This window comes from Oncorhynchus gorbuscha, unplaced genomic scaffold, assembly GCF_021184085.1.
Source record: "Oncorhynchus gorbuscha isolate QuinsamMale2020 ecotype Even-year unplaced genomic scaffold, OgorEven_v1.0 Un_scaffold_1058, whole genome shotgun sequence".
Lineage (NCBI taxonomy): Eukaryota > Metazoa > Chordata > Actinopteri > Salmoniformes > Salmonidae > Oncorhynchus > Oncorhynchus gorbuscha.
Window position 1 is genome coordinate 86,479 of NW_025745957.1, and position 25,686 is coordinate 112,164.

At 43.8% G+C, this 25,686-nt stretch overlaps 1 protein-coding gene across 3 annotated transcripts in view; it reads left to right on the top strand.

Annotated features, from left to right (window-relative positions):
• Window positions 1-25,686, top strand: part of dcaf15 (DDB1 and CUL4 associated factor 15) — a 46,948-nt gene continuing 21,262 nt past the window's right edge. Inside the window, exons 1-10 of one of the 3 annotated variants that reach the window (XM_046336464.1) lie at window positions 1-238; window positions 1,087-1,184; window positions 6,129-6,267; window positions 8,032-8,138; window positions 8,908-9,050; window positions 13,651-13,812; window positions 16,207-16,806; window positions 17,427-17,518; window positions 19,148-19,270; window positions 24,171-24,253. In XM_046336464.1, the coding sequence (XP_046192420.1) occupies window positions 146-238; window positions 1,087-1,184; window positions 6,129-6,267; window positions 8,032-8,138; window positions 8,908-9,050; window positions 13,651-13,812; window positions 16,207-16,806; window positions 17,427-17,518; window positions 19,148-19,270; window positions 24,171-24,253 (1,640 nt within the window). In that variant the 5' untranslated portion in view covers window positions 1-145. Of the gene's footprint in view, window positions 239-1,086; window positions 1,185-6,128; window positions 6,268-8,031; window positions 8,139-8,907; window positions 9,051-13,650; window positions 13,813-16,203; window positions 16,807-17,426; window positions 17,519-19,147; window positions 19,271-24,170; window positions 24,254-25,686 lie in introns of all 3 variants that reach the window. The other 2 variants (XM_046336465.1, XM_046336463.1) reach the window with 2 other exon arrangements.

Genomic DNA, 25,686 nt, shown 5'->3' on the forward strand with positions numbered 1-25,686 from the left:
AACCAATCACATGCTGGGAGATTTGTTTTCGTTTTTGACTTACGTTCATGTACGCCAATCGGACTTCTCCCACCGTAATCGAGAACCAATGGGAAGGCCATGGCTCGGAAGGTAGGCGGGGCTTTAGTGAACACTACGGCGGAAAATGGCGCCCAGCTCGAAATCAGAAAAGGACGGTAACAAACAAACGCAGAGAAAACACAAAGAACATGTCGTCAAGCTTCTGAACCGTGGAAAGGTATGCAACAAACTAGACAAGAGAATGGCACAAGCATGGCTTTGACGAAGAATGTGTAGTCGCGGGGTCAATGTCTCGATTAGTGCCAGACCCTGCGGATGCTAGCTAGTTACCGCGTTTCTAAGCACCAACGTTAGCAAGCAGGCTGACTCGTTAACGAGCCACCTTTGGCCAAAACCTAGCTACAATCTATGATAACTAAGTTAACAGGCTGGTTGCTATATTGTGTGAGGAAATGTTGCTAGCTAGTTAACCGTCTATCCCAAGCCACAGCTAGCTAACGTTTGTTGAACCGAGCAGTAACGCCAGCTAGCCCACGTTAAGTGTTTATTTCGCATTCACTAACGCAAGCTAACGCGCCAATTCACTAGTTTTGCATTTGTAGTCGCCGCTAGCTATTTCAGATCACTGCACGGCATGATTCCTCTGTGTTGCAATGTTTTTCAATTATGGTCTTGGGGACTGACTGGCCTTCTGTTTCAGCTAACGTTAAAGGTGATGCTGATCAGAGAGTTAAATCAGGTGTTAATGTTGACCCTAGAGACCTGGATGACAGAACACTGCTGGGTGGGTGGGTGTGTAGGTAGAGTGGTTAAGACTGTTTTCCTGGACTCCTACCAAGCGTCATCCGAGTGCTGTACGTATCAAGCATCTCAGGGTAGGTGCTGATCTGAGGTCCCTCCTGTCAGTGTAATCTTACCCATAATCTGAAAGGCAAAACGTATTCTAAATCCGCTCTGAGATGGTTATACACACGATCCCCTGGACTAACAAGCTGTTTCAATGGAGGTTATTTATTGGGTACGTTGACCACTTTCCACTAACTTTCCACGTCCTCTCTCCTATAGTTGTCTGGCCAGTATTCTCAGCGCTTGTTCAGGAAACTACCACCGCGCGTCTGTGTTCCCCTGAAGAACATAGTCAGTGAGGAGTTCCTCAGAGCAGGGTGAGTGTTTTGAAAGAGTACGTCTTTCTACAATGTAGAAAATAGTGAAAATGACGACAAACATGAGTGAGTAGGTGTGTAACTTTACACAGGTACTGTACTGTGTGTGTATACAGTACCAGTCAAAAGTTTGGTTTTTATTTGTACTGTTTTCTCCATTGTATAATAATAGTGAAGACATCAAAACTATGAAATAACACATGGAATCATATAGTAAGTAAAAAAAAATATTTGAGATTCTTCAAAGTAGCCACCCTTTGCTTGGTGACAGCTTTGCACACTCTTGGCATTCTCTCAACCAGCAACAGTCTCGAAGGAGTTCCCACATATGCTGAGCACTTGTTGGATGCTTTTCCTTCGCTCTGCCATCCAGCTCATCCCAAACCATCTCAATTGGGTTGAGGTTGGGTGATTGTGGAGGCCAGGTCATCTGATGCAGCACTCCATCACTTTCCTTCTTGGTCTAATAGCCCTAAACATATTAAAGGTGTGTTTTGGGTCATTTTTGTGTTGAAAAACAAATGATAGTCCCACTAAGTGCAAACCAGATGGCATGGCATATCTCTGCAGAATGCTGTGGTAGCCCTGCTAGTTCAGTGTGCCTTGAATTCTAAATAAATCACAGACAGTGTCACCAGCAAAGCACCATCACAACACCACTTCTGTTTCACAGTGGGAACCACACATATGGAGATCCTCCGTTCACCTACTCTGCGTGTTACAAAGACACAGCGGCTGTAACCAAACATCTCAAATTTGGACTCATCAGACCCAAGGACAGATTTCCACCGGTCTAATGTCCATTACTCGTGTTTCTTGGCCCAAGCAAGTCTCATCTTCTTATTGGTGTCCTTTAGTATTGGTTTATTTGCAGCAATTCAACCATGAAGGCTTGATTCACAGTCTCCTCTGAACAGTTGATGTTGAGATGTCTGTTACTTGAACTCTGTGAAGCATTTATTTGGGCTGCAATTTCTGAGGCTGTTAACTCAATTTAACTTATTCTCTGCAGCAGCGGTAACTCAGGTCCTTCCTTTCCTGTGGCGGGCCTCGTGAGAGCCAGTTTCATCATAGTGCTTCATGGTTTTTGCGACTGCACATGAAGAAACTTTAAAAGTTCTTGACATTTTCCAGATTGACTGACCTTCATGTCTTAAAAGGAAAGATGGATTGTAATTTGTCTTTTCCCAAATAGGGTTATCTTCTGTATGTCACCCCTACCTTGTCACAACACAACTGATTGGATCAAACACTTTAAGAAGGAAAGAAATTCCACAAAGTAACTTAACAAGGCACACCTGTTAATTGAAGCTGGTTGAGAGAATGCCAAGTGTGCAAAGCTGTTATCAAGGCAAAGGGTGGCTACTTTGAAGAATCTCAAATATAAAATATATTTTGATTTGTTGATCACTTTTTCGGGGGTTACTACATGATTCCATATGTGTTATTTCATAGTGTTGATGTCTTCACTATAATTTCACAATAAAATAAAGAAAAACCCTGGAAAAAGTAGGTGTCCAAACCTTTCTGTTACTGTGTGTGTATGTCTATATAGACTACAGTTCAAACCTTTCTGTTACTGTGTGTATGTCTATATAGACTACAGTTCAAACCTTTCTGTTACTGTGTGTGTATGTCTATATAGACTCCAAACTGTGTGTATGTATGACTACAGTTGTTGACTGTTACTACTGTGTGTAGACTACAGTTCAAACCTTTCTGTTACTGTGTGTATGTCTATATAGACTACAGTTCAAACCTTTCTGTTACTGTGTGTATGTCTATATAGACTACAGTTCAAACCTTTCTGTTACTGTGTGTATGTCTATATAGACTACAGTTCAAACCTTTCTGTTACTGTGTGTGTATGTCTATATAGACTACAGTTCAAACCTTTCTGTTACTGTGTGTATGTCTATATACACTACAGTTCAAACTTTCTGTTCTGTTACTGTGTGTGTATGTCTATATAGACTACAGTTCAAACCTTTCTGTTAGTTCAAACCAGTTTTCTGTTACTGTGTGTGTATGTCTATATAGACTACAGTTCAAACCTTTCTGTTACTGTGTGTGTATGTCTATATACACTACAGTTCAAACTTTCTTTCTACACTACAGTTCAAACCTTTCTGTTACTGTGTGTATGTATACACTACAGTTCAAACCTTTCTGTTAGTATACAGTTCAAACCTTTCTGTTACTGTGTGTGTATGTCTATATACACTACAGTTCAAACCTTTCTGTTACTTTCTGTTACTGTGTGTGTATGTCTATATACACTACAGTTCAAACCTTTCTGTTACTGTGTGTGTATGTACATACACTACAGTTCAAACCTTTCTGTTACTGTGTGTGTATGTGTATATACACTACAGTTCAAACCTTTCTGTTACTGTGTGTGTATGTCTATATACACTACAGTTCAAACCTTTCTGTTACTGTTACTGTGTGTATGTATGTATACACTACAGTTCAAACCTTTCTGTTACTGTGTGTATGTGTACATACACTACAGTTCAAACCTTTCTGTTACTGTGTGTGTATGTCTATATACACTACAGTTCAAACCTTTCTGTTACTGTGTGTGTATGTGTATATACACTACAGTTCAAACCTTTCTGTTACTGTGTGTGTATGTGTATATACACTACAGTTCAAACCTTTCTGTTACTGTGTGTGTGTATGTCTATATACACTACAGTTCAAACCTTTCTGTTACTGTGTGTGTACTACAGTTCAAACCTTTCTGTTACTGTGTGTGTATATGTATATATAGTTCAAACTACAGTTCAAACCTTTCTGTTACTGTGTGTGTATGTCTATACACTACAGTTCAAACCTTTCTGTTACAGTTCAGTTCAAAACTGTGTGTGTGTATGTGTATATACACTACAGTTCAAACCTTTCTGTTACTGTGTGTGTATGTGTATATACTACAGTTCAAACCTTTCTGTTACTGTGTGTGTATGTGTATATACACTACAGTTCAAACCTTTCTGTTACTGTGTGTGTATGTCTATATACTACAGTTCAAACCTTTCTGTTACTGTGTGTGTATGTCTATATACACTACACAAACCTTTCTGTTACAGTTCAAACCTTTCTGTTACTGTGTGTGTATGTGTATATACACTACAGTTCAAACCTTTCTGTTACTGTGTGTGTATGTCTATATACACTACAGTTCAAACCTTTCTGTTACTGTGTGTGTATGTCTATATACACTACAGTTCAAACCTTTCTGTTACTGTGTGTGTATGTACATACACTACAGTTCAAACCTTTCTGTTACTGTGTGTGTATGTGTATATACACTACAGTTCAAACCTTTCTGTTACTGTGTGTGTATGTGTATATACACTACAGTTCAAACCTTTCTGTTACTGTGTGTGTATGTGTATATACACTACAGTTCAAACCTTTCTGTTACTGTGTGTGTGTATGTCTATATACACTACAGTTCAAACCTTTCTGTTACTGTGTGTGTATGTCTATATACACTACAGTTCAAACCTTTCTGTTACTGTGTGTGTATGTCTATATACACAGTTCAAACCTTTCTGTTACTGTGTGTGTATGTCTATATACACCACAGTTCAAACCTTTCTGTTACTGTGTGTGTATGTGTATATACACTACAGTTCAAACCTTTCTGTTACTGTGTGTGTATGTGTATATACACTACAGTTCAAACCTATATACACTACAGTTCAAACCTTTCTGTTACTGTGTGTGTGTATGTGTATACACACAGTTCAAACCTTTCTGTTACTGTGTGTGTATTCAAACCAGTTCAAACCTTTCTGTTACTGTGTGTGTATGTGTATATACACTACAGTTCAAACCTTTCTGTTACTGTGTGTGTGTATGTCTATATACACTACAGTTCAAACCTTTCTGTTACTGTGTGTGTATGTGTTATATACACTACAGTTCAAACCTTTCTGTTACTGTGTGTGTGTATGTCTATATACACTACAGTTCAAACCTGTGTGTGTTGTGTATATACACTACAGTTCTTCTGTTACTGTGTGTGTGTATTTCTGCACTACAGTTCAAAAGTTTGGGGTCACTTATACATTTCTGCCTAGAAGGCCAGCATCCCGGAGTCGCCTCTTCACTGTTGACGTTGAGACTGGTGTTTTGCGGGTACTATTTAATGAAGCTGCCAGTTGAGGACTTGTGAGGCGTCTGTTTCTCAAACTAGACACTCTAATGTACTTGTCCTCTTGCTCAGTTGTGCTCCGGGGCCTCCCACTCCTCTTTCTATTCTGGTTAGAGCCAGTCTGCGATCATTACTGGCTGAATCCAAGGCTTGACGTAACAGAATGCTGCGACCGAAGTGAGAAGAGACAACCAATTTGCTAGTTACAGCATCAGCGGCCGCTCTGGGAAGAGTGGAGAGTGCAATGGTAGTTTGCCAGTTAACTTACAGCAGCGCGTCCCCTGAACGATAACGAAGAGGTAACGTTAGGTGAGAAGCCTGACCACGGAGACGGGGGTGAAGAGGTAACGTTAGGTGAGAAGGTGAAGCGTACTTCATGAACTGTAACCGAAAAAACAACTGTCATTTGTAAAGTTTGAGGTGAGGGAAAAAGTGTGGTGGAACAAGTATCGTTAGCATTGTTAAGTATCTTGCCATCTGGATGGAATTCTCCGTTAGCGAACCAGAGAAATGTTGAGCAACATTGAGCCAACCGAACTAGCCAATTAAATCACCTCCACACACACCTTGTGTCCCCACTCTCACACCCCTCCCTCTCTCACACCCCTCCCTCTCTCACACCCCTCCCTCTCTCACACCCCTCCCTCTCTCACACCCCTCCCTCTCTCACACCCCTCCCTCTCTCACACCCCTCCCTCTCTCACACCCCTCCCCCCCTCACACCCCTCCCTCTCTCACACCCCTCCCTCTCTCACACCCCTCACTCTCTCTTGTTCCAGACACATCTTCCTGGGGTTCACTAAGTGTGGTCGTTACGTGCTGTCCTACACCAGTGATTGTGGAGAGGACGATGACTTCTCCTTCTACACCTATCACCTCTACTGGTGGGAGTTCAACCTACACAGCAGACTCAAACAGGTAGGTTGGACCGACTGGGAACCATCTCCAGTGTCGTCCATGTGGCCTGAAGGGATGTGGGCCTGTAGAGCAGACCTACTACAGTACATGGACTGACTGGAAGTGGTCTTCAGTCCTTATAGCAGTAATGAGGTGGATGATGTGTTGCTGATTGGCCTGTCAACAGTTAGACCAGCTACAATGGTGAGGAGATGGAGATGATTTCATCCCTCTTTCATCATTCTGTTGTCTCATTGTGCCATTTTTAAAACTTATCATCTCTTCTTTCTCTCTCCACCTCTCTCTCCATCCACCTCCTCTCTCTCTCCATCCACCTCCTCTCTCTCTCCATCCACCTCCTCTCTCTCTCCATCCACCTCCTCTCTCTATCTCTCCATCCACCTCCTCTCTCTATCTCTCCATCCACCTCCTCTCTCTCTCCATCCACCTCCTCTCTCTCTCCATCCACCTCCTCTCTCTCTCTCTCCATCCACCTCCTCTCTCTCTCTCCATCCACCTCCTCTCTCTCTCTCTCTCTCCATCCACCTCCTCTCTCTCTCTCTCTCTCCATCCACCTCCTCTCTCTCTCTCTCTCTCCATCCCCTCTCTCTCTCTCTCCATCCATCTCCCTCAGGTCCATCCACCTCCCTCTCGTCTGTTTCCATCCACCTCCTCTCTCTCTCTCTCCATCCACCTCCTCTCTCTCTCCATCCACATCTATCCAGTGATCATCCACCACTCTGACAGTGTCCATCCAGTCTGTCTCCAACGACCTCTCCAAGATCCACCACCTTCTCTTTCTCTCCATCCACCAGTAAGACATCCAACCTCTCTCTCTCTCCATCCACCACTCTCTCTTCCACCACTCTGGTCTTTGTCCAGAGATCCATCCATGCCTCTCCATCCAGATCAGTCATCCTCCACATTTCTCCATGTTCTCTCTCCATCTCTCTCTCTCCTCCATCCTCCTCTCTCTCCATCCACCTCCTCTCTCTCCCTCCAACACCCCTCCATCCACCACCTCTCTCTCCTCCACCTCCTCTCCTCCTCTCTCTCCATCCACCACCCTTCCTCATCCACCACCTCTCTCTCTCATCCACCCCTCCTCTCATCCACCCACCTCCTCTTCATCCACCCACCTCCTCCAACCCACCCTTCATCCTACTCCTCTTCATCCATCCACCCACCTCCTCTTCATCCACCCACCTCCTCTTCATCCACCTCCTCTCTCTTCATCCACCTCCTCTCTATCCACCCACCCAACTCTCTCTCCACCCACCCAACTCCCTCTCTCCACCCACCCAACTCCTCTCTCTCCACCCACCCAACTCCTCTCTCTCCACCCACCCAACTCCTCTCTCTCCACCCACCCAACTCCTCTCTCTCCACCCACCCAACTCTCTCTCTCCACCCACCCAACTCTCTCTCTCCACCCACCCAACTCCTCTCTCTCCACCCACCCAACCTCTCTCCACCCACCCAACTCCTCTCTCTCCACCCACCCAACTCCTCTCTCTCTCCACCCACCCAACTCCTCTCTCTCCACCCACCCAACTCCTCTCTCCACCCACCCAACTCCTCTCTCTCCACCCACCCAACTCCTCTCTCTCCACCCACCCAACTCCTCTCTCTCCACCCACCCAACTCCTCTCTCTCATTTCTCTTCTCTCCACCCCCTCCTCTCTCTCCATCCCCCCCCTCCTCTCTCTCCACCCCCCCTCCCCTCTCCACCCACCACCTCCTCTCTCTCCACCCACCCAACTCCTCTCTCTCCATCTCCCTCAGGTGCACCATGTGCGTCTGTTTACAGGTGAGGACATCTACAGTGATCTATACCTGACAGTGTGTGAGTGGCCCAACGACCACTCCAAGATCGTAATCTTTGGCTTCAAGTAAGACATCAAGCCAGCGTACATTTGGTCTTTGTAGAGATGATGCCTGTGATCAGATCAGTGACTGGACATTTCTGCATGTTCTCTCTTTCTCTCCCTCCCTCATCTCTCTTTTCCCTCCCTCCCTCCCTCCCTCCCTCATCTCTCTTTTCCCTCCAACACCCCTACACTCTACCCACCCTACCCCATACTCTCTCTATCCCTCCCTCATCTCTCTTTTCCCTCCAACACCCCTACACTCTACCCACCCTACCCCATACTCTCTATCCCTCTCTCATCTCTCTTTTCCCTCCAACACCCCTACACTCTACCCACCCTACCCCATACTCTCTCTATCCCTCCCTCATCTCTCTTTTCCCTCCAACACCCCTACACTCTACCCACCCTACCCCATACTCTCTCTATCCCTCCCTCATCTCTCTTTTCCCTCCAACACCCCTACACTCTACCCACCCTACCCCATACTCTCTCTATCCCTCCCTCATCTCTCTTTTCCCTCCAACACCCCTACACTCTACCCACCCTACCCCATACTCTCTCTATCCCTCCCTCATCTCTCTTTTCCCTCCAACACCCCTACACTCTACCCACCCTACCCCATACTCTCTCTATCCCTCTCTCATCTCTCTTTTCCCTCCAACACCCCTACACTCTACCCACCCTACCCCATACTCTCTCTATCCCTCTCTCATCTCTCTTTTCCCTCCAACATCCCTACACTCTACCCACCCTCCCCCATACTCTCTCTCTCTCCCCCTCTCTGTGTCAGTACTCGTAGCTCCAGCTCAGTGTTGATGAATCTGATGATGAGTGATGAGAACAACAGAGATATCTACATCACCATCGCCTCCATGCCTCCTCTCAGACCCTGCTCTCAATGCTGCCCTCCAAATACCTCTACCATACGCACAGGTACACGCACACATACACGCACACATACATACATACATGCATGCATACATAAATACATACATACACGCACACATACACGCACACATACACGCACACATACACGCACACATACACGCACACATACATACATACATGCATGCATACATAAATACATACATACACGCACACATACACGCACACATACACGCACACATACACGCACACATACACGCACACATACACGCACACATACACACATACACACATACATACATACATACATACATACATACATACATACATACATACATACATACATACATACATACATACATACATACATACATACATACATACATACATGCATACATACACGCATACATACACGCACACATACACGCACACATACACGCATACATACACGCATACATACACGCATACACACATACATACATGCATGCATACATACATACATACATACATACATACATACATACATACATACATACATACATACATACATACATACATACATACATACATACATACATACATACATACATACATACATACATACATACATACATACATACATACATACATACATACATACATACATACATACATACATACATACATACATACATACATACATACATACATACATACATACATACATACATACATACATACATACATACGCACAGGTACACTTACATACATATACACACACACTGTAACGGTTTTGACTTGAGGTTATTATTTATAGGGGTGCCAGGTAGGTTGTGCCTACCAGAGAAAACATTGGTTTCTCCTTTTGGTTTGGGAGGGAATGAGTCCCATCTGGTCCGTCAAGTCTACACCAATACAAAGGACTTATGTAAAAGTCAGGATGGAAATAAACTTTTCATAAACCCTTAAAACATTGGAAAGAACTTCAAAAACAACTATATTCTTTTGCGTGGGTTGTATTAGCAACACCAATGATTACACACACACATATATAATCATATCACAATGAGTTCTGGTTCCTCCAGAAATGTCCTGTACCTCGGGCCTAAAAAGAGTCCAGCCCGGTAAAGGAGTTCAGGGAACTCAAGTGACTTGTGTCAAGCAATGTTTGTCCGTTCATTCAAGTGTAGCGTAAACCCAGTATTAATCATACAATCAATATAACAATTATTTTTACCGCAGAACTTTAAAGCGTATCAACTCTTACTAAGTCCTCAACTACAACTAACTACATAAATCATCACCGTATACATCACATCAAAACAAATGAAATACCGTATACAAAAAGGTTGTGGTCAGTCAGACAATCCAGTCCGCCAGCAGATCTCCATCAGAGAAAGGCCACGGAGAACGGAGACGTGTACGTCCACGGACGCAAAGAGTGGATCCCATCCTGGGTGAACTCTCTTAGGCTACAAAACACACGGTTAACGGCAACAAAACAGACGGAATAGAGAAGCTTCGGGAACTGAGGGTTGAACACATCCTCATTCACGTCTCCATCACAAAACTCCAGCTGATGCTGTTTAATAGGGAATGAAAGGGAAAGGGTCCTATTGGAAGGAGAAGCACTGAGACGGTTCAGAAACATTCAGGGCCGTCACAACACACACACACACACACTCTCAGACCCTGCTCTCAGTGCTGTCCAACACCTCTACCATACCACAGGTACACACACACACTCTCAGACCCTGCTCTCAGTGCTGTCCAACACCTCTACCATACCACAGGTACACATACACACTCTCAGACCCTGCTCTCAGTGCTGTCCAACACCTCTACCATACCACAGGTACACACACACACTCAGACCCTGCTCTCAGTGCTGTCCAACACCTCTACCATACCACAGGTACACACACACACTCTCAGACCCTGCTCTCAGTGTTGTCCAACACCTCTACCATACCACAGGTACACACACACACTCTCAGACCCTGCTCTCAGTGCTGTCCAACACCTCTACCATACCACAGGTACACACACACACTCTCAGACCCTGCTCTCAGTGCTGTCCAACACCTCTACCATACCACAGGTACACACACACACTCTCAGACCCTGCTCTCATTGCTGTCCAACACCTCTACCATACCACAGGTACACATACGTTTCTCCTCTAGCTATCAAACACACAGACAAACCTAATGGTGGCCTAACAAACACTATTAAACCGTTTTCTGTCTGGAACATGGTTATATGTTGAACAGTCTCTCTAGGTAGTGGAGAGTGTCTGGAACATGGTTATATGTTGAACAGTCTCTCTAGGTAGTGGAGAGTGTCTGGAACATGGTTATATGTTGAACAGTCTCTCTAGGTAGTGGAGAGTGTCTGGAACATGGCTATATGTTGAACAGTCTCTCTCTCTCTCTAGGTAGTGGAGAGTGTCTGGAACATGGTTATATGTTGAACAGTCTCTCTCTCTCTCTAGGTAGTGGAGAGTGTCTGGAACATGGCTATATGTTGAACAGTCTCTCTCTCTCTCTCTCTCTCTCTCTCTCTCTAGGTAGTGGAGAGTGTCTGGAACATGGTTATATGTTGAACAGTCTCTCTAGGTAGTGGAGAGTGTCTGGAACATGGTTATATGTTGAACAGTCTCTCTAGGTAGTGGAGTGTCTGGAACATGGTTATATGTTGAACAGTCTCTCTAGGTAGTGGAGAGTGTCTGGAACATGGTTATATGTTGAACAGTCTCTCTCTCTCTCTAGGTAGTGGAGAGTGTCTGGAACATGGTTATATGTTGAACAGTCTCTCTCTCTCTCTAGGTAGTGGAGAGTGTCTGGAACATGGTTATATGTTGAACAGTCTCTCTCTCTCTCTCTAGGTAGTGGAGAGTGTCTGGAACATGGTTATATGTTGAACAGTCTCTCTCTAGGTAGTGGAGAGTGTCTGGAACATGGCTATATGTTGAACAGTCTCTCTAGGTAGTGGAGAGTATCTGGAACATGGTTATATGTTGAACAGTCTCTCTCTCTCTCTCTAGGTAGTGGAGAGTGTCTGGAACATGGTTATATGTTGAACAGTCTCTCTCTCTCTCTAGGTAGTGGAGAGTGTCTGGAACATGGTTATATGTTGAACAGTCTCTCTCTCTCTAGGTAGTGGAGAGTGTCTGGAACATGGTTATATGTTGAACAGTCTCTCTCTAGGTAGTGGAGAGTGTCTGGAACATGGTTATATGTTGAACAGTCTCTCTCTCTCTAGGTAGTGGAGAGTGTCTGGAACATGGTTATATGTTGAACAGTCTCTCTAGGTAGTGGAGAGTGTCTGGAACATGGTTATATGTTGAACAGTCTCTCTCTCTCTCTAGGTAGTGGAGAGTGTCTGGAACATGGTTATATGTTGAACAGTCTCTCTAGGTAGTGGAGAGTGTCTGGAACATGGTTATATGTTGAACAGTCTCTCTCTCTCTCTCTAGGTAGTGGAGAGTGTCTGGAACATGGTTATATGTTGAACAGTCTCTCTCTCTCTCTAGGTAGTGGAGAGTGTCTGGAACATGGTTATATGTTGAACAGTCTCTCTCTAGGTAGTGGAGAGTGTCTGGAACATGGTTATATGTTGAACAGTCTCTCTCTCTCTCTCTCTCTCTAAGTAGTGGAGAGTGTCTGGAACATGGTTATATGTTGAACAGTCTCTCTAGGTAGAGGAAAGTGTCTGGAACATGGTTATATGTTGAACAGTCTCTCTCTCTCTCTAGGTAGTGGAGAGTGTCTGGAACATGGTTATATGTTGAACAGTCTCTCTCTCTCTCTCTAGGTAGTGGAGAGTGTCTGGAACATGGTTATATGTTGAACAGTCTCTCTCTCTCTCTCTCTAAGTAGTGGAGAGTGTCTGGAACATGGTTATATGTTGAACAGTCTCTCTCTCTCTCTCTCTCTCTAAGTAGTGGAGAGTGTCTGGAACATGGTTATATGTTGAACAGTCTCTCTAGGTAGAGGAAAGTGTCTGGAACATGGTTATATGTTGAACAGTCTCTCTCTCTCTCTAGGTAGTGGAGAGTGTCTGGAACATGGTTATATGTTGAACAGTCTCTCTCTCTCTCTCTCTAGGTAGTAGAGAGTGTCTGGAACATTGTTATATGTTGAACAGTCTCTCTCTCTCTCTCTAGGTAGTGGAGAGTGTCTGGAACATGGTTATATGTTGAACAGTCTCTCTAGGTAGTGGAGAGTGTCTGGAACATGGTTATATGTTGAACAGTCTCTCTCTCTCTCTCTCTCTAAGTAGTGGAGAGTGTCTGGAACATGGTTATATGTTGAACAGTCTCTCTCTCTCTCTAGGTAGTGGAGAGTGTCTGGAACATGGTTATATGTTGAACAGTCTCTCTCTCTCTCTCTAGGTAGTGGAGAGTGTCTGGAACATGGTTATATGTTGAACAGTCTCTCTAGGTAGTGGAGAGTGTCTGGAACATGGTTATATGTTGAACAGTCTCTCTAGGTAGTGGAGAGTGTCTAGAACATGGCTATATGTTGAACAGTCTCTCTCTCTAGGTAGTGGAGAGTGTCTGGAACATGGTTATATGTTGAACAGTCTCTCTCTCTCTCTCTCTAGGTAGTGGAGAGTGTCTGGAACATGGTTATATGTTGAACAGTCTCTCTCTCTCTCTCTCTAGGTAGTGGAGAGTGTCTAGAACATGGTTATATGTTGAACAGTCGGTACCAGGTGGTCTATCCCTTCCCCACCTTCCAGCCTGCCTTCCAGCTGAAGAAAGACCAGGTGATCTTCCTCAACACCTCCTATTCCCTGGTGGCCTGCTCTGTGTCCCTCTGTCCAGGTAGAGACAACGCAAACACACACCGAACACACACTTCATCTTTCTGGTTCAGTTTAATTTCTCTCTACCCCTTCTCTCTTTCTGTCTCGTTCATTTTCCCTCTCTTTTTTCTTTCTCCTGTGTGATGATATGATTATCTCCCGGCTCCTGTGGGATATGACTAAGTCCCCTGTGGGATGTGACTAAGTCCCCTGTGGGATGTGACTAAGTCCCCTGTGGGATGTGACTAAGTCCCCTGTGGGATGTGACTAAGTCCCCTGTGGGATGTGACTAAGTCCCCTGTGGGATATGACTAAGTCCCCTGTGGGATATGACCAAGTCCCCTGTGGGATATGACCAAGTCCCCTGTGGGATATGACCAAGTCCCCTGTGGGATGTGACCAAGTCCCCTGTGGGATGTGACCAAGTCCCCTGTGGGATGTGACCAAGTCCCCTGTGGGATGTGACCAAGTCCCCTGTGGGATGTGACCAAGTCCCCTGTGGGATGTGACCAAGTCCCCTGTGGGATGTGACCAAGTCCCCTGTGGGATGTGACCAAGTCCCCTGTGGGATGTGACCAAGTCCCCTGTGGGATGTGACCAAGTCCCCTGTGGGATGTGACCAAGTCCCCTGTGGGATGTGACCAAGTCCCCTGTGGGATGTGACCAAGTCCCCTGTGGGATGTGACCAAGTCCCCTGTGGGATGTGACCAAGTCCCCTGTGGGATGTGACCAAGTCCCCTGTGGGATGTGACCAAGTCCCCTGTGGGATGTGACCAAGTCCCCTGTGGGATGTGACCAAGTCCCCTGTGGGATGTGACCAAGTCCCCTGTGGGATGTGACCAAGTCCCCTGTGGGATGTGACCAAGTCCCCTGTGGGATGTGACCAAGTCCCCTGTGGGATGTGACCAAGTCCCCTGTGGGATGTGACCAAGTCCCCTGTGGGATGTGACCAAGTCCCCTGTGGGATGTGACCAAGTCCCCTGTGGGATGTGACCAAGTCCCCTGTGGGATGTGACCAAGTCCCCTGTGGGATGTGACCAAGTCCCCTGTGGGATGTGACCAAGTCCCCTGTGGGATGTGACCAAGTCCCCTGTGGGATGTGACCAAGTCCCCTGTGGGATGTGACCAAGTCCCCTGTGGGATGTGACCAAGTCCCCTGTGGGATGTGACCAAGTCCCCTGTGGGATGTGACCAAGTCCCCTGTGGGGTGTGACCAAGTCCCCTGTGGGGTGTGACCAAGTCCCCTGTGGGGTGTGACCAAGTCCCCTGTGGGGTGTGACCAAGTCCCCTGTGGGGTGTGACCAAGTCCCCTGTCGGGTGTGACCAAGTCCCCTGTGGGGTGTGACCAAGTCCCCTGTGGGGTGTGACCAAGTCCCCTGTGGGGTGTGACCAAGTCCCCTGTGACCAAGGGTGTGACCAAGTCCCCTGTGGGGTGTGACCAAGTCCCCTGTGGGATGTGACCAAGTCCCCTGTGGGATGTGACCAAGTCCCCTGTGGGATGTGACCAAGTCCCCTGTGGGATGTGACCAAGTCCCCTGTGGGATGTGACCAAGTCCCCTGTGGGATGTGACCAAGTCCCCTGTGGGATGTGACCAAGTCCCCTGTGGGATGTGACCAAGTCCCCTGTGGGATGTGACCAAGTCCCCTGTGGGATGTGACCAAGTCCCCTGTGGGATGTGACCAAGTCCCCTGTGGGATGTGACCAAGTCCCCTGTGGGATGTGACCAAGTCCCCTGTGGGATGTGACCAAGTCCCCTGTGGGATGTGACCAAGTCCCCTGTGGGATGTGACCAAGTCCCCTGTGGGATGTGACCAAGTCCCCTGTGGGATGTGACCAAGTCCCCTGTGGGATGTGACCAAGTCCCCTGTGGGATGTGACCAAGTCCCCTGTGGGATGTGACCAAGTCCCCTGTGGGATGTGACCAAGTCCCCTGTGGGATGTGACCAAGTCCCCTGTGGGATGTGACCAAGTCCCCTGTGGGATGTGACCAAGTCCCCTGTGGGATGTGACCAAGTCCCCTGTGGGATGTGACCAAGTCCCCTGTGGGATGTGACCAAGTCCCCTGTGGGATGTGACCAAGTCCCCTGTGGGATGTGACCAAGTCCCCTGTGGGGTGTGACCAAGTCCCCTGTGGGGTGTGACCAAGTCCCCTGTGGGGTGTGACCAAGTCCCCTGTGGGGTGTGACCAAGTCCCCTGTGGGGTGTGACCAAGTCCCCTGTCGGGTGTGACCAAGTCCCCTGTGGGGTGTGACCAAGTCCCCTGTGGGGTGTGACCAAGTCCCCTGTGGGGTGTGACCAAGTCCCCTGTGGGGTGTGACCAAGTCCCCTGTGGGATGTGACCAAGTCCCCTGTGGGATGTGACCAAGTCCCCTGTGGGATATGACTAAGTCTCGTCTCCTGTGTTGTCAGCAGGTGAGCAGGGTCATTCCTCTCAGATCCTGTTCAGAAAGAGAGCCACAGCCTCCACCTTAGAACATCAAACCCCTCCATCGCCCTCTTCATCCTCTTCCTCTCACGGGTCTCCCGACAGCCGCCTGCTAACCGCCAAACCAAGCCCCGCCCCTCTTTCCCCTAGCCAATCACAAGCTGCCGCCCGGGCGCGAGAGTTCGCCGCCGACCTCTTCAGACGTGCCCAGGGAGGAGGGAGAGAAAACGAGGGAGGGGAGAGGAGAGGGAAATCGGAGGGAAGCGATGTAGGAGAGGAGGCCGTCGTGACTGAGAGAGAAGGGGTGAGCGTGGAGAGGGACAGAGAACAGAGGGAAGACGCACAGACGGATCAACTGACTAGCGCACCACAGACTTCCACTTCAGCTGGGAACCAAAGCTTGTTGCGACCTTTGCAGGAGGACTCTATTCAGTGTAGTGCGGTGATGTCTCCTGCCGCCTCCTCCTCTTCCACCCCCACTCCTCATTCTTCTCAGGAAGCAGGCTGCAGCGAGCCGGGATATGTCAACTACACCCGCTTGCAGTACTGCATGCCACAGCCGGGGGCGCCAGAGCAGGATGCAGGAGGTGAGACACACTGTAGAAGTTTTCACATGTAACACACAATGTGCTTGGTCATGTAAAAAGGAAGCTGAAACTCCTCCCTTTATTTCTGTCTCACCTTCTATCTCTCTCTCTCTCTTCCCCTCTCTCTCTTCCTCACCCCTCACTCTCTCCCTCACCCCTCACTCTCTCCCTCACCCCTCACTCTCTCCCTCCCTCTCTCTATCCCTCCCTCTCTCTATCCCTCCCCCTCTCTCTTCCTCACCCCTCACTCTCTTCCTCACCCCTCACTCTCTCCCACACCACTCTCTCTCTCCCACACCACTCTCTCTATCCATCCCTCTTCCTATCTCTCTTCCCTCCCTCTCTCTCCCTCACCCCTCACTCTCTCCCTCACCCCTCACTCTCTCCCTCACCCCTCACTCTCTCCCTCACCCCTCACTCTCTCCCTCACCCCTCACTCTCTCCCTCACCCCTCTCCCTCCCTCTCTCTATCCCTCCCTCTCTCTCTTCCCCCTCTCTTTTCCTCACCCCTCTCTCTCTCCCACACCACTCTCTCTATCCATCCCTCTTCCTATCTCTCTTCCCTCACTCTATCCCTCCCTCTCTCGCTCCCCTCTTCTTTCTTCCCTCGCTCCCTCTAGGTTATGAGGATGATAAGGTCCAGCTGCCCTTCACTGTGACTGACCTGAAGGGACGCAACCTACAGCTGGTCACTGGGCCCCACAACGGACAGGTGTGTGTGTGAGAGAATAGAATCCATCCCTACCATGGAGATAACTAGATCAGCAGGAGGAGAGATGTGTCTGAGAGACACGGCCTGAGTGTTCATATTTACACCTGTTGTCTTCACTTAGTATTTGGAAGGAACCCAAGTCCAGGAGACCTGCAGTAAACCAGAACAGGCTAATGTGTGTGTGTCCTACTGAGAGTGTCTGTGTGTGTGTGTGTCCTACTGAGAGTGTCTGTGTGTGTGTGTGTCCTACTGAGAGTGTCTGTGTGTGTGTGTGTCCTACTGAGAGTGTCTGTGTGTGTGTGTGTCCTACTGAGAGTGTCTGTGTGTGTGTGTGTGTCCTACTGAGAGTGTCTGTGTGTGTGTGTGTGTCCTACTGAGAGTGTCTGTGTGTGTGTGTGTGTGTCCTACTGAGAGTGTCTGTGTGTGTGTGTCTGTGTGTCCTACAGAGTGTGTGTGTGTATGTATGTCTGTGTGTCCTACAGAGTGTGTGTCTGTCCTACAGAGTGTGTGTTAATGTTTAGACCTGCAATAAACCAGAACAGGCTAATGTGTGTGTGTATGTCCTACTGAGAGTGTCTGTGTGTGTGTGTCTGTGTGTCCTACAGAGTGTGTGTGTGTATGTATGTCTGTGTGTCCTACAGAGTGTGTGTCTGTCCTACAGAGTGTGTGTTAATGTTTAGACCTGCAATAAACCAGAACAGGCTAATGTGTGTGTCTGTCCTGCAGAGTGTGTGTCTGTCCTGCAGAGTGTGTGTCTGTCCTGCGGAGTGTGTGTCTGTCCTGCGGAGTGTGTGTCTGTCCTGCGGAGTGTGTGTCTGTCCTGCGGAGTGTGTGTCTGTCCTGCGGAGTGTGTGTCTGTCCTGCGGAGTGTGTGTCTGTCCTGCGGAGTGTGTGTCTGTCCTGCGGAGTGTGTGTCTGTCCTGCGGAGTGTGTGTCTGTCCTGCGGAGTGTGTGTCTGTCCTGCGGAGTGTGTGTCTGTCCTGCGGAGTGTGTGTCTGTCCTGCGGAGTGTGTGTCTGTCCTGCGGAGTGTGTGTCTGTCCTGCGGAGTGTGTGTCTGTCCTGCGGAGTGTGTGTGTGTTAATGTTTAGACATGCAGTAAACCAGAACATGCTGAAGTGTGTGTGTGTGTCTGTCCTGCGGAGTGTGTGTGTGTTATTGTTTTAGACCTGTAGTTAACCAGAACATGCTGAAGTGTGTGTGTGTGTGTATGTCTGTATGTCCTACAGAGTGTGTGTGTGTTATTGTTTTAGACCTGTAGTTAACCAGAACATGCTAGTGTGTGTATCCTACTGAGTGTGTGTCTGTCCTACTGAGTGTGTGTCTGTCCTACTGAGTGTGTCTGTCCTACTGAGTGTGTCTGTCCTACTGAGTGTGTCTGTCCTACTGAGTGTGTCTGTCCTACTGAGTGTGTCTGTCCTACTGAGTGTGTCTGTCCTACTGAGTGTGTCTGTCCTACTGAGTGTGTCTGTCCTACTGAGTGTGTCTGTCCTACTGAGTGTGTCTGTCCTACTGAGTGTGTCTGTCCTACAGAACATGAACATGCCTAAATGTGTGTCCGTCCTACAGAGTGTGTGTTATTGTTTTAGACCTGCAGTTAACCAGAACATGCTGATGTGTCTGTCCTACAGAGTGTGTGTGTGGAGCAGTTGACTCTGGACTTTGAGTACCTGATCAACGAGGTGATCCGGAGCGACGCCCGCTGGGCTGCTCAGTTCTGTTCCTTCAACGACTACGACGTTGTTATACTGGAGGTACATGTATACACTAATCCCCTATATATATACACACCTATATATACACTATACACCTATATATACACTATACACCTATATATATATATATATATATATATATGTGGTCCTTCTGTAGCTCAGTTGGTAGAGCATGGCGCTTGTAACGCCAGGGTAGTGGGTTCGATCCCCGGGACCACCCATACGTAGAATGTATGCACACATGACTGTAAGTCGCTTTGGATAAAAGCGTCTGCTAAATGGCATATATATATATATATATATATACACCTATATATACACACCTATATATACACTATACACCTATATATACACTATACACCTATATATATACACTATACACCTATATATATACACTATACACCTATATATACACTAATCACCTATATATATATACTAATCACCTATATATACACTAATCACATATATATATATATACACTAATCCCCTATATATATATATATACACTAATCCCCTATATATATACTAATCACCTATATATACACTAATCCCCTATATATATATACACTATACACCTATATATACACTAATCACCTATATATATATACACTAATCCCCTATATATACACTAATCACATATATATATATATACACTAATCCCATATATATATATATATATATACTAATCACCTATATATACACTAATCCCCTATATATATATATACACTATACACCTATATATACACTATACACCTATATATACACTAATCCCCTATATATATACTAATCACCTATATATATATACACTAATCCCCTATATATATATATATACACTAATCCCCTATATATATATACACTAATCCCCTATATATATACACTAATCCCCTATATATATATACTAATCACCTATATATATATATATATATATATACACTAATCCCCTATATATATATACTAATCACCTATATATATACTAATCACCTATATATATATATATATATACACTAATCCCCTATATATATATACATACACTAATCCCCTATATATATACACTAATCCCCTATATATATATACTAATCACCTATATATATATATATACACTAATCCCCTATATATATACTAATCACCTATATATATACTAATCACCTATATATATATATATATACACTAATCCCCTATATATATATACTAATCCCCTATATATATATACTAATCACCTATATATACACTAATCCCCTATATATATATATACTAATCACCTATATATACACTAATCCCCTATATATATATACACTATACACCTATATATATACACCTATGTATACATTAATCCCCTATATATATATGTATACACTATACACCTATATATACACTTATCACATATATATATATACACTATACACCTATATATACACTAATCCCCTATATATATACACATATATATACACTAATCCCCTATATATATATATACACTATACACCTATATATATACACTATACACATATATATACACTATACACCTATATATACACTAATCCCCTATATATATACACTAATCCCCTATATATATATACACTATACACCTATATATACACTTATCACCTATATATACACTTATCACCTATATATATATATACACTAATCCCCTATCTATATACACTATACACCTATATATACACTATAGACCTATATATACATTATACACCTATATATACACTAATCCCCTATATATATACACACTATACACCTATATATACACTTATCACCTATATATATATATACACTATACACCTATATATACACTAATCACAGCAGCGTAGCCTAGTGGTTAGAGCGTTGGACTAGTAACCGGAAGGTTGCGAGTTCAAACCCCCGAGCTGTCAAGGTACAAATCTGTCGTTCTGCCCCTGAACAGGCAGTTAACCCACAGTTCCTAGGCCGTCATTGAAAATAAGAATATGTTCTTAACTGACTTGCCTGGTTAAATAAAGGTTAAATAAAATAAAATAAATAAATATATACACCTATATATACACTATACACCTATATATACACTAATCCCCTATATATACACTATACACCTATATATACACTATACACCTCTATATTCACTAATCACCTATATATATACACACTATACACCTATATACACTATACACCTATATATACACTAATCACCTATATATACACTATACACCTATATATATACACTATACACCTATATATACACTATTCACCTATATATACACTATACACCTATATATACACTATACACCTATATATACACTAATCACCTATATGTCCTTCTGTAGCTCAGTTGGTAGAGCATGGCGCTTGTAACGCCAGGGTAGTGGGTTCGATCCCCGGGACCACCCATACGTAGAATGTATGCACACATGACTGTAAGTCGCTTTGGATAAAAGCGTCTGCTAAATGGCATATATTATTATATATTATTATATATACACCTATATATACACTATACACCTATATATACACTATACACCTATATATACACTATACACCTCTATATACACCTCTATATACACTAATCACCTATATATACACTATACACCTATATATATATATATATATATACTATTCACCTATGTATACACTATACACCTATATATACCCTAATCACCTATATATACACTATAGACCTATATATACACTTATCACCTATATATATACACTACACCTATATATATATACACTATAGACCTATATATACACTAATCACCTATATATACACTAATCACCTATATATACACTATACACCTATATATACACTATACACCTATATATACACTATACACCTATATATACACTAATCACCTATATATACACTATAGACCTATATATACACTATAGACCTATATATACACTAATCACCTATATATATATACACTAATCACCTATATATATATACACTAATCACCTATATATATATACACTAATCACCTATATATATATACACTAATCACCTATATATATATATATATATACACTAATCACCTATATATATATACACTAATCACCTATATATATATATATACACTAATCACCTATATATATATATATATACACTAATCACCTATATACACCCTAATCACCTATATATACACTAATCACCTATATATATATACACTAATCACCTATATATACACTATAGACCTATATATACACTATAGACCTATATATACACTAATCACCTATATATATATACACTAATCACCTATATATATATATACACTAATCACCTATATATATATATACACCTATGTATACACTATACACCTATATATATATCATATATATACACTATAGACCTATATATACACTTATCACCTATATATATACACTAATCACCTATATATATATACACTATAGACCTATATATACACTAATCACCTATATATACACTAATCACCTATATATATATCACATATACAATCACCTATATATATATACACTATATACCTATACATATATATACACTAATCACCTATATATACATATAGACACTATATACACTATAGATATATATACACTAATCACCTATATATATATACACTAATCACCTATATATATATACACTAATCACCTATATATATATATACACTATTCACCTATATATATATACACTAATCACCTATATATATACACTAATCACCTATATATATATATATATACACACTAATCACCTATATACATATACACTAATCACCTATATACATATACACTAATCACCTATATATATATACACTAATCACCTATATATATATACACCTAATCACTATATATATATATACACTAATCACCTATATATATATACACTAATCACCTATATATATATATACACTAATCACCTATATATATATACACTATAGACCTATATATATATATACATAATCACTATATATATACACTATAGACCTATATATATATATACACTAATCACCTATATATATATATACACTAATCACCTATATATATACACTATAGACCTATATATATATATATATACACTAATCACCTATATATATATATACTATATATACACCTAATCATATATATATATACACTAATCACCTATATATATACACTATAGACCTATATATATATATACACTAATCACCTATATATATATATACACTAATCACCTATATATATATACACTAATCACCTATATATATATATATACACTAATCACCTATATATATATACACTAATCACTATATATATATACACTAATCACCTATATATATATACACTAATCACCTATATACATATATACACTATATATATATATATACACTAATCACCTATATATATATACACTAATCACCTATATATATATACACCTAATCACCTATATACATATATACACTATAGACCTATATATATATATACACTAATCACCTATATACATATATACACTATAGACCTATATATATATATACACTAATCACCTATATATATATATATACACTAATCACCTATATATATATACACTAATCACCTATATACATATATACACTATAGACCTATATATATATATACACTAATCACCTATATATATATATATACACTAATCACCTATATACAGTGCCTTGCGAAAGTATTCGGCGACCTTATGCCACATTTCAGGTTTCAAACATAAAGATATAAAACTGTATTTTTTTGTGAAGAATCAACAACAAGTGGGACACAATCATGAAGTGGAACGACATTTATTGGATATTTCAAACTTTTTTAACACATCAAAAACTGAAAAATTGGGCGTGCAAAATTATTCATGCATTCACACACAGGACTATCTACAGACACTTACACAGTTTACACTTACACACTGTGTGTGTATATATATATATATATATACGCACACACACTCACATCTGGACAGACGGTAATGGTGTGTATTTGTGTGTATCAGGTGTGTCCAGAGACTAACACAGTGGTGATCAACATTGGGCTGCTGCTTCTGGCGTTCTCCAACCCTGAAGAGGAACACTGCAGGTAACTACACACACACACACACACACACACACACACACACACACACACACACACACACACACACACACACACACACACACACACACACACACACACACACACACACACACACACACACACACACACACACACACACACACACACACACACACACACACACACACACACACACACACACACATCTATTTTTTAGTAAAGGCATAGCCATGCTTCATCCCAGCTTGAACAAAAAAGACAATTGTGGCCTGGTGAGGTGTTCTGGGGTCTGAAGGGTTGTTTTCCTGGCTAGTCACCTGGTGAGGTGTTCTGGGGTCTGAAGGGTTGTTTTCCTGGCTAGTCACCTTGTGAGGTGTTCTGGGGTCTGAAGGGTTGTTTTCCTGGCTAGTCACCTGGTGAGGTGTTCTGAAGGGTTGTTTTCCTGGCTAGTCACCTGGTGAGGTGTTCTGGGGTCTGAAGGGTTGTTTTCCTGACTAGTCACCTGGTGAGGTGTTCTGGGGTCTGAAGGGTTGTTTTCCTGGCTAGTCACCTGGTGAGGTGTTCTGGGGTCTGGAGGGCTGTTTTCCTCTCTAGTCACCTGGTGAGGTGTTCTGGGGTCTGAAGGGCTGTTTACCTCTCTAGTCACCTGGTGAGGTGTTCTGGGGTCTGGAGGGCTGTTTTCCTCTCTAGTCACCTGGTGAGGTGTTCTGGGGTCTGGAGGGCTGTTTACCTCTAGTCACCTGGTGAGGTGTTCTGTGGTCTGGAGGGCTGTTTTCCTCTCTAGTCACCTGGTGAGGTGTTCTGGGGTCTGGAGGGCTGTTTTCCTCTCTAGTCACCTGGTGAGGTGTTCTGGGGTCTGGAGGGTTGTTTTCCTCTCTAGTCACCTGGTGAGGTGTTCTGGGGTCTGGAGGGTTGTTTTCCTCTCTAGTCACCTGGTGAGGTGTTCTGGGGTCTGGAGGGCTGTTTTCCTCTCTAGTCACCTGGTGAGGTGTTCTGGGGTCTGGAGGGTTGTTTTCCTGGCTAGTCACCTGGTGAGGTGTTCTGGGGTCTGGAGGGCTGTTTTCCTCTCTAGTCACCTGGTGAGGTGTTCTGGGGTCTGGAGGGTTGTTTTCCTCTCTAGTCACCTGGGGTCTGGAGGGCTGTTTTCCTCTCTAGTCACCTGGTGAGGTGTTCTGGGGTCTGGAGGGCTGTTTTCCTTTCACCTGGTGAGGTGTTCTGGAGGGTTGTTTTCCTCTAGTCACCTGGTGAGTGTTCTGGAGGGTTGTTTTCCTCTCTAGTCACCTGGTGAGGTGTTCTGGGGTCTGGTGGGCTGTTTTCCTGACTAGTCACCTGGTGAGGTGTTCTGGGGTCTGGAGGGCTGTTTTCCCTCTGTTTTCCTCTCTAGTCTCCTGGTGAGGTGTTCTGGGGTCTGGAGGGCTGTTTTCCTGACAAGTCACCTGGTGAGGTGTTCTGGGGTC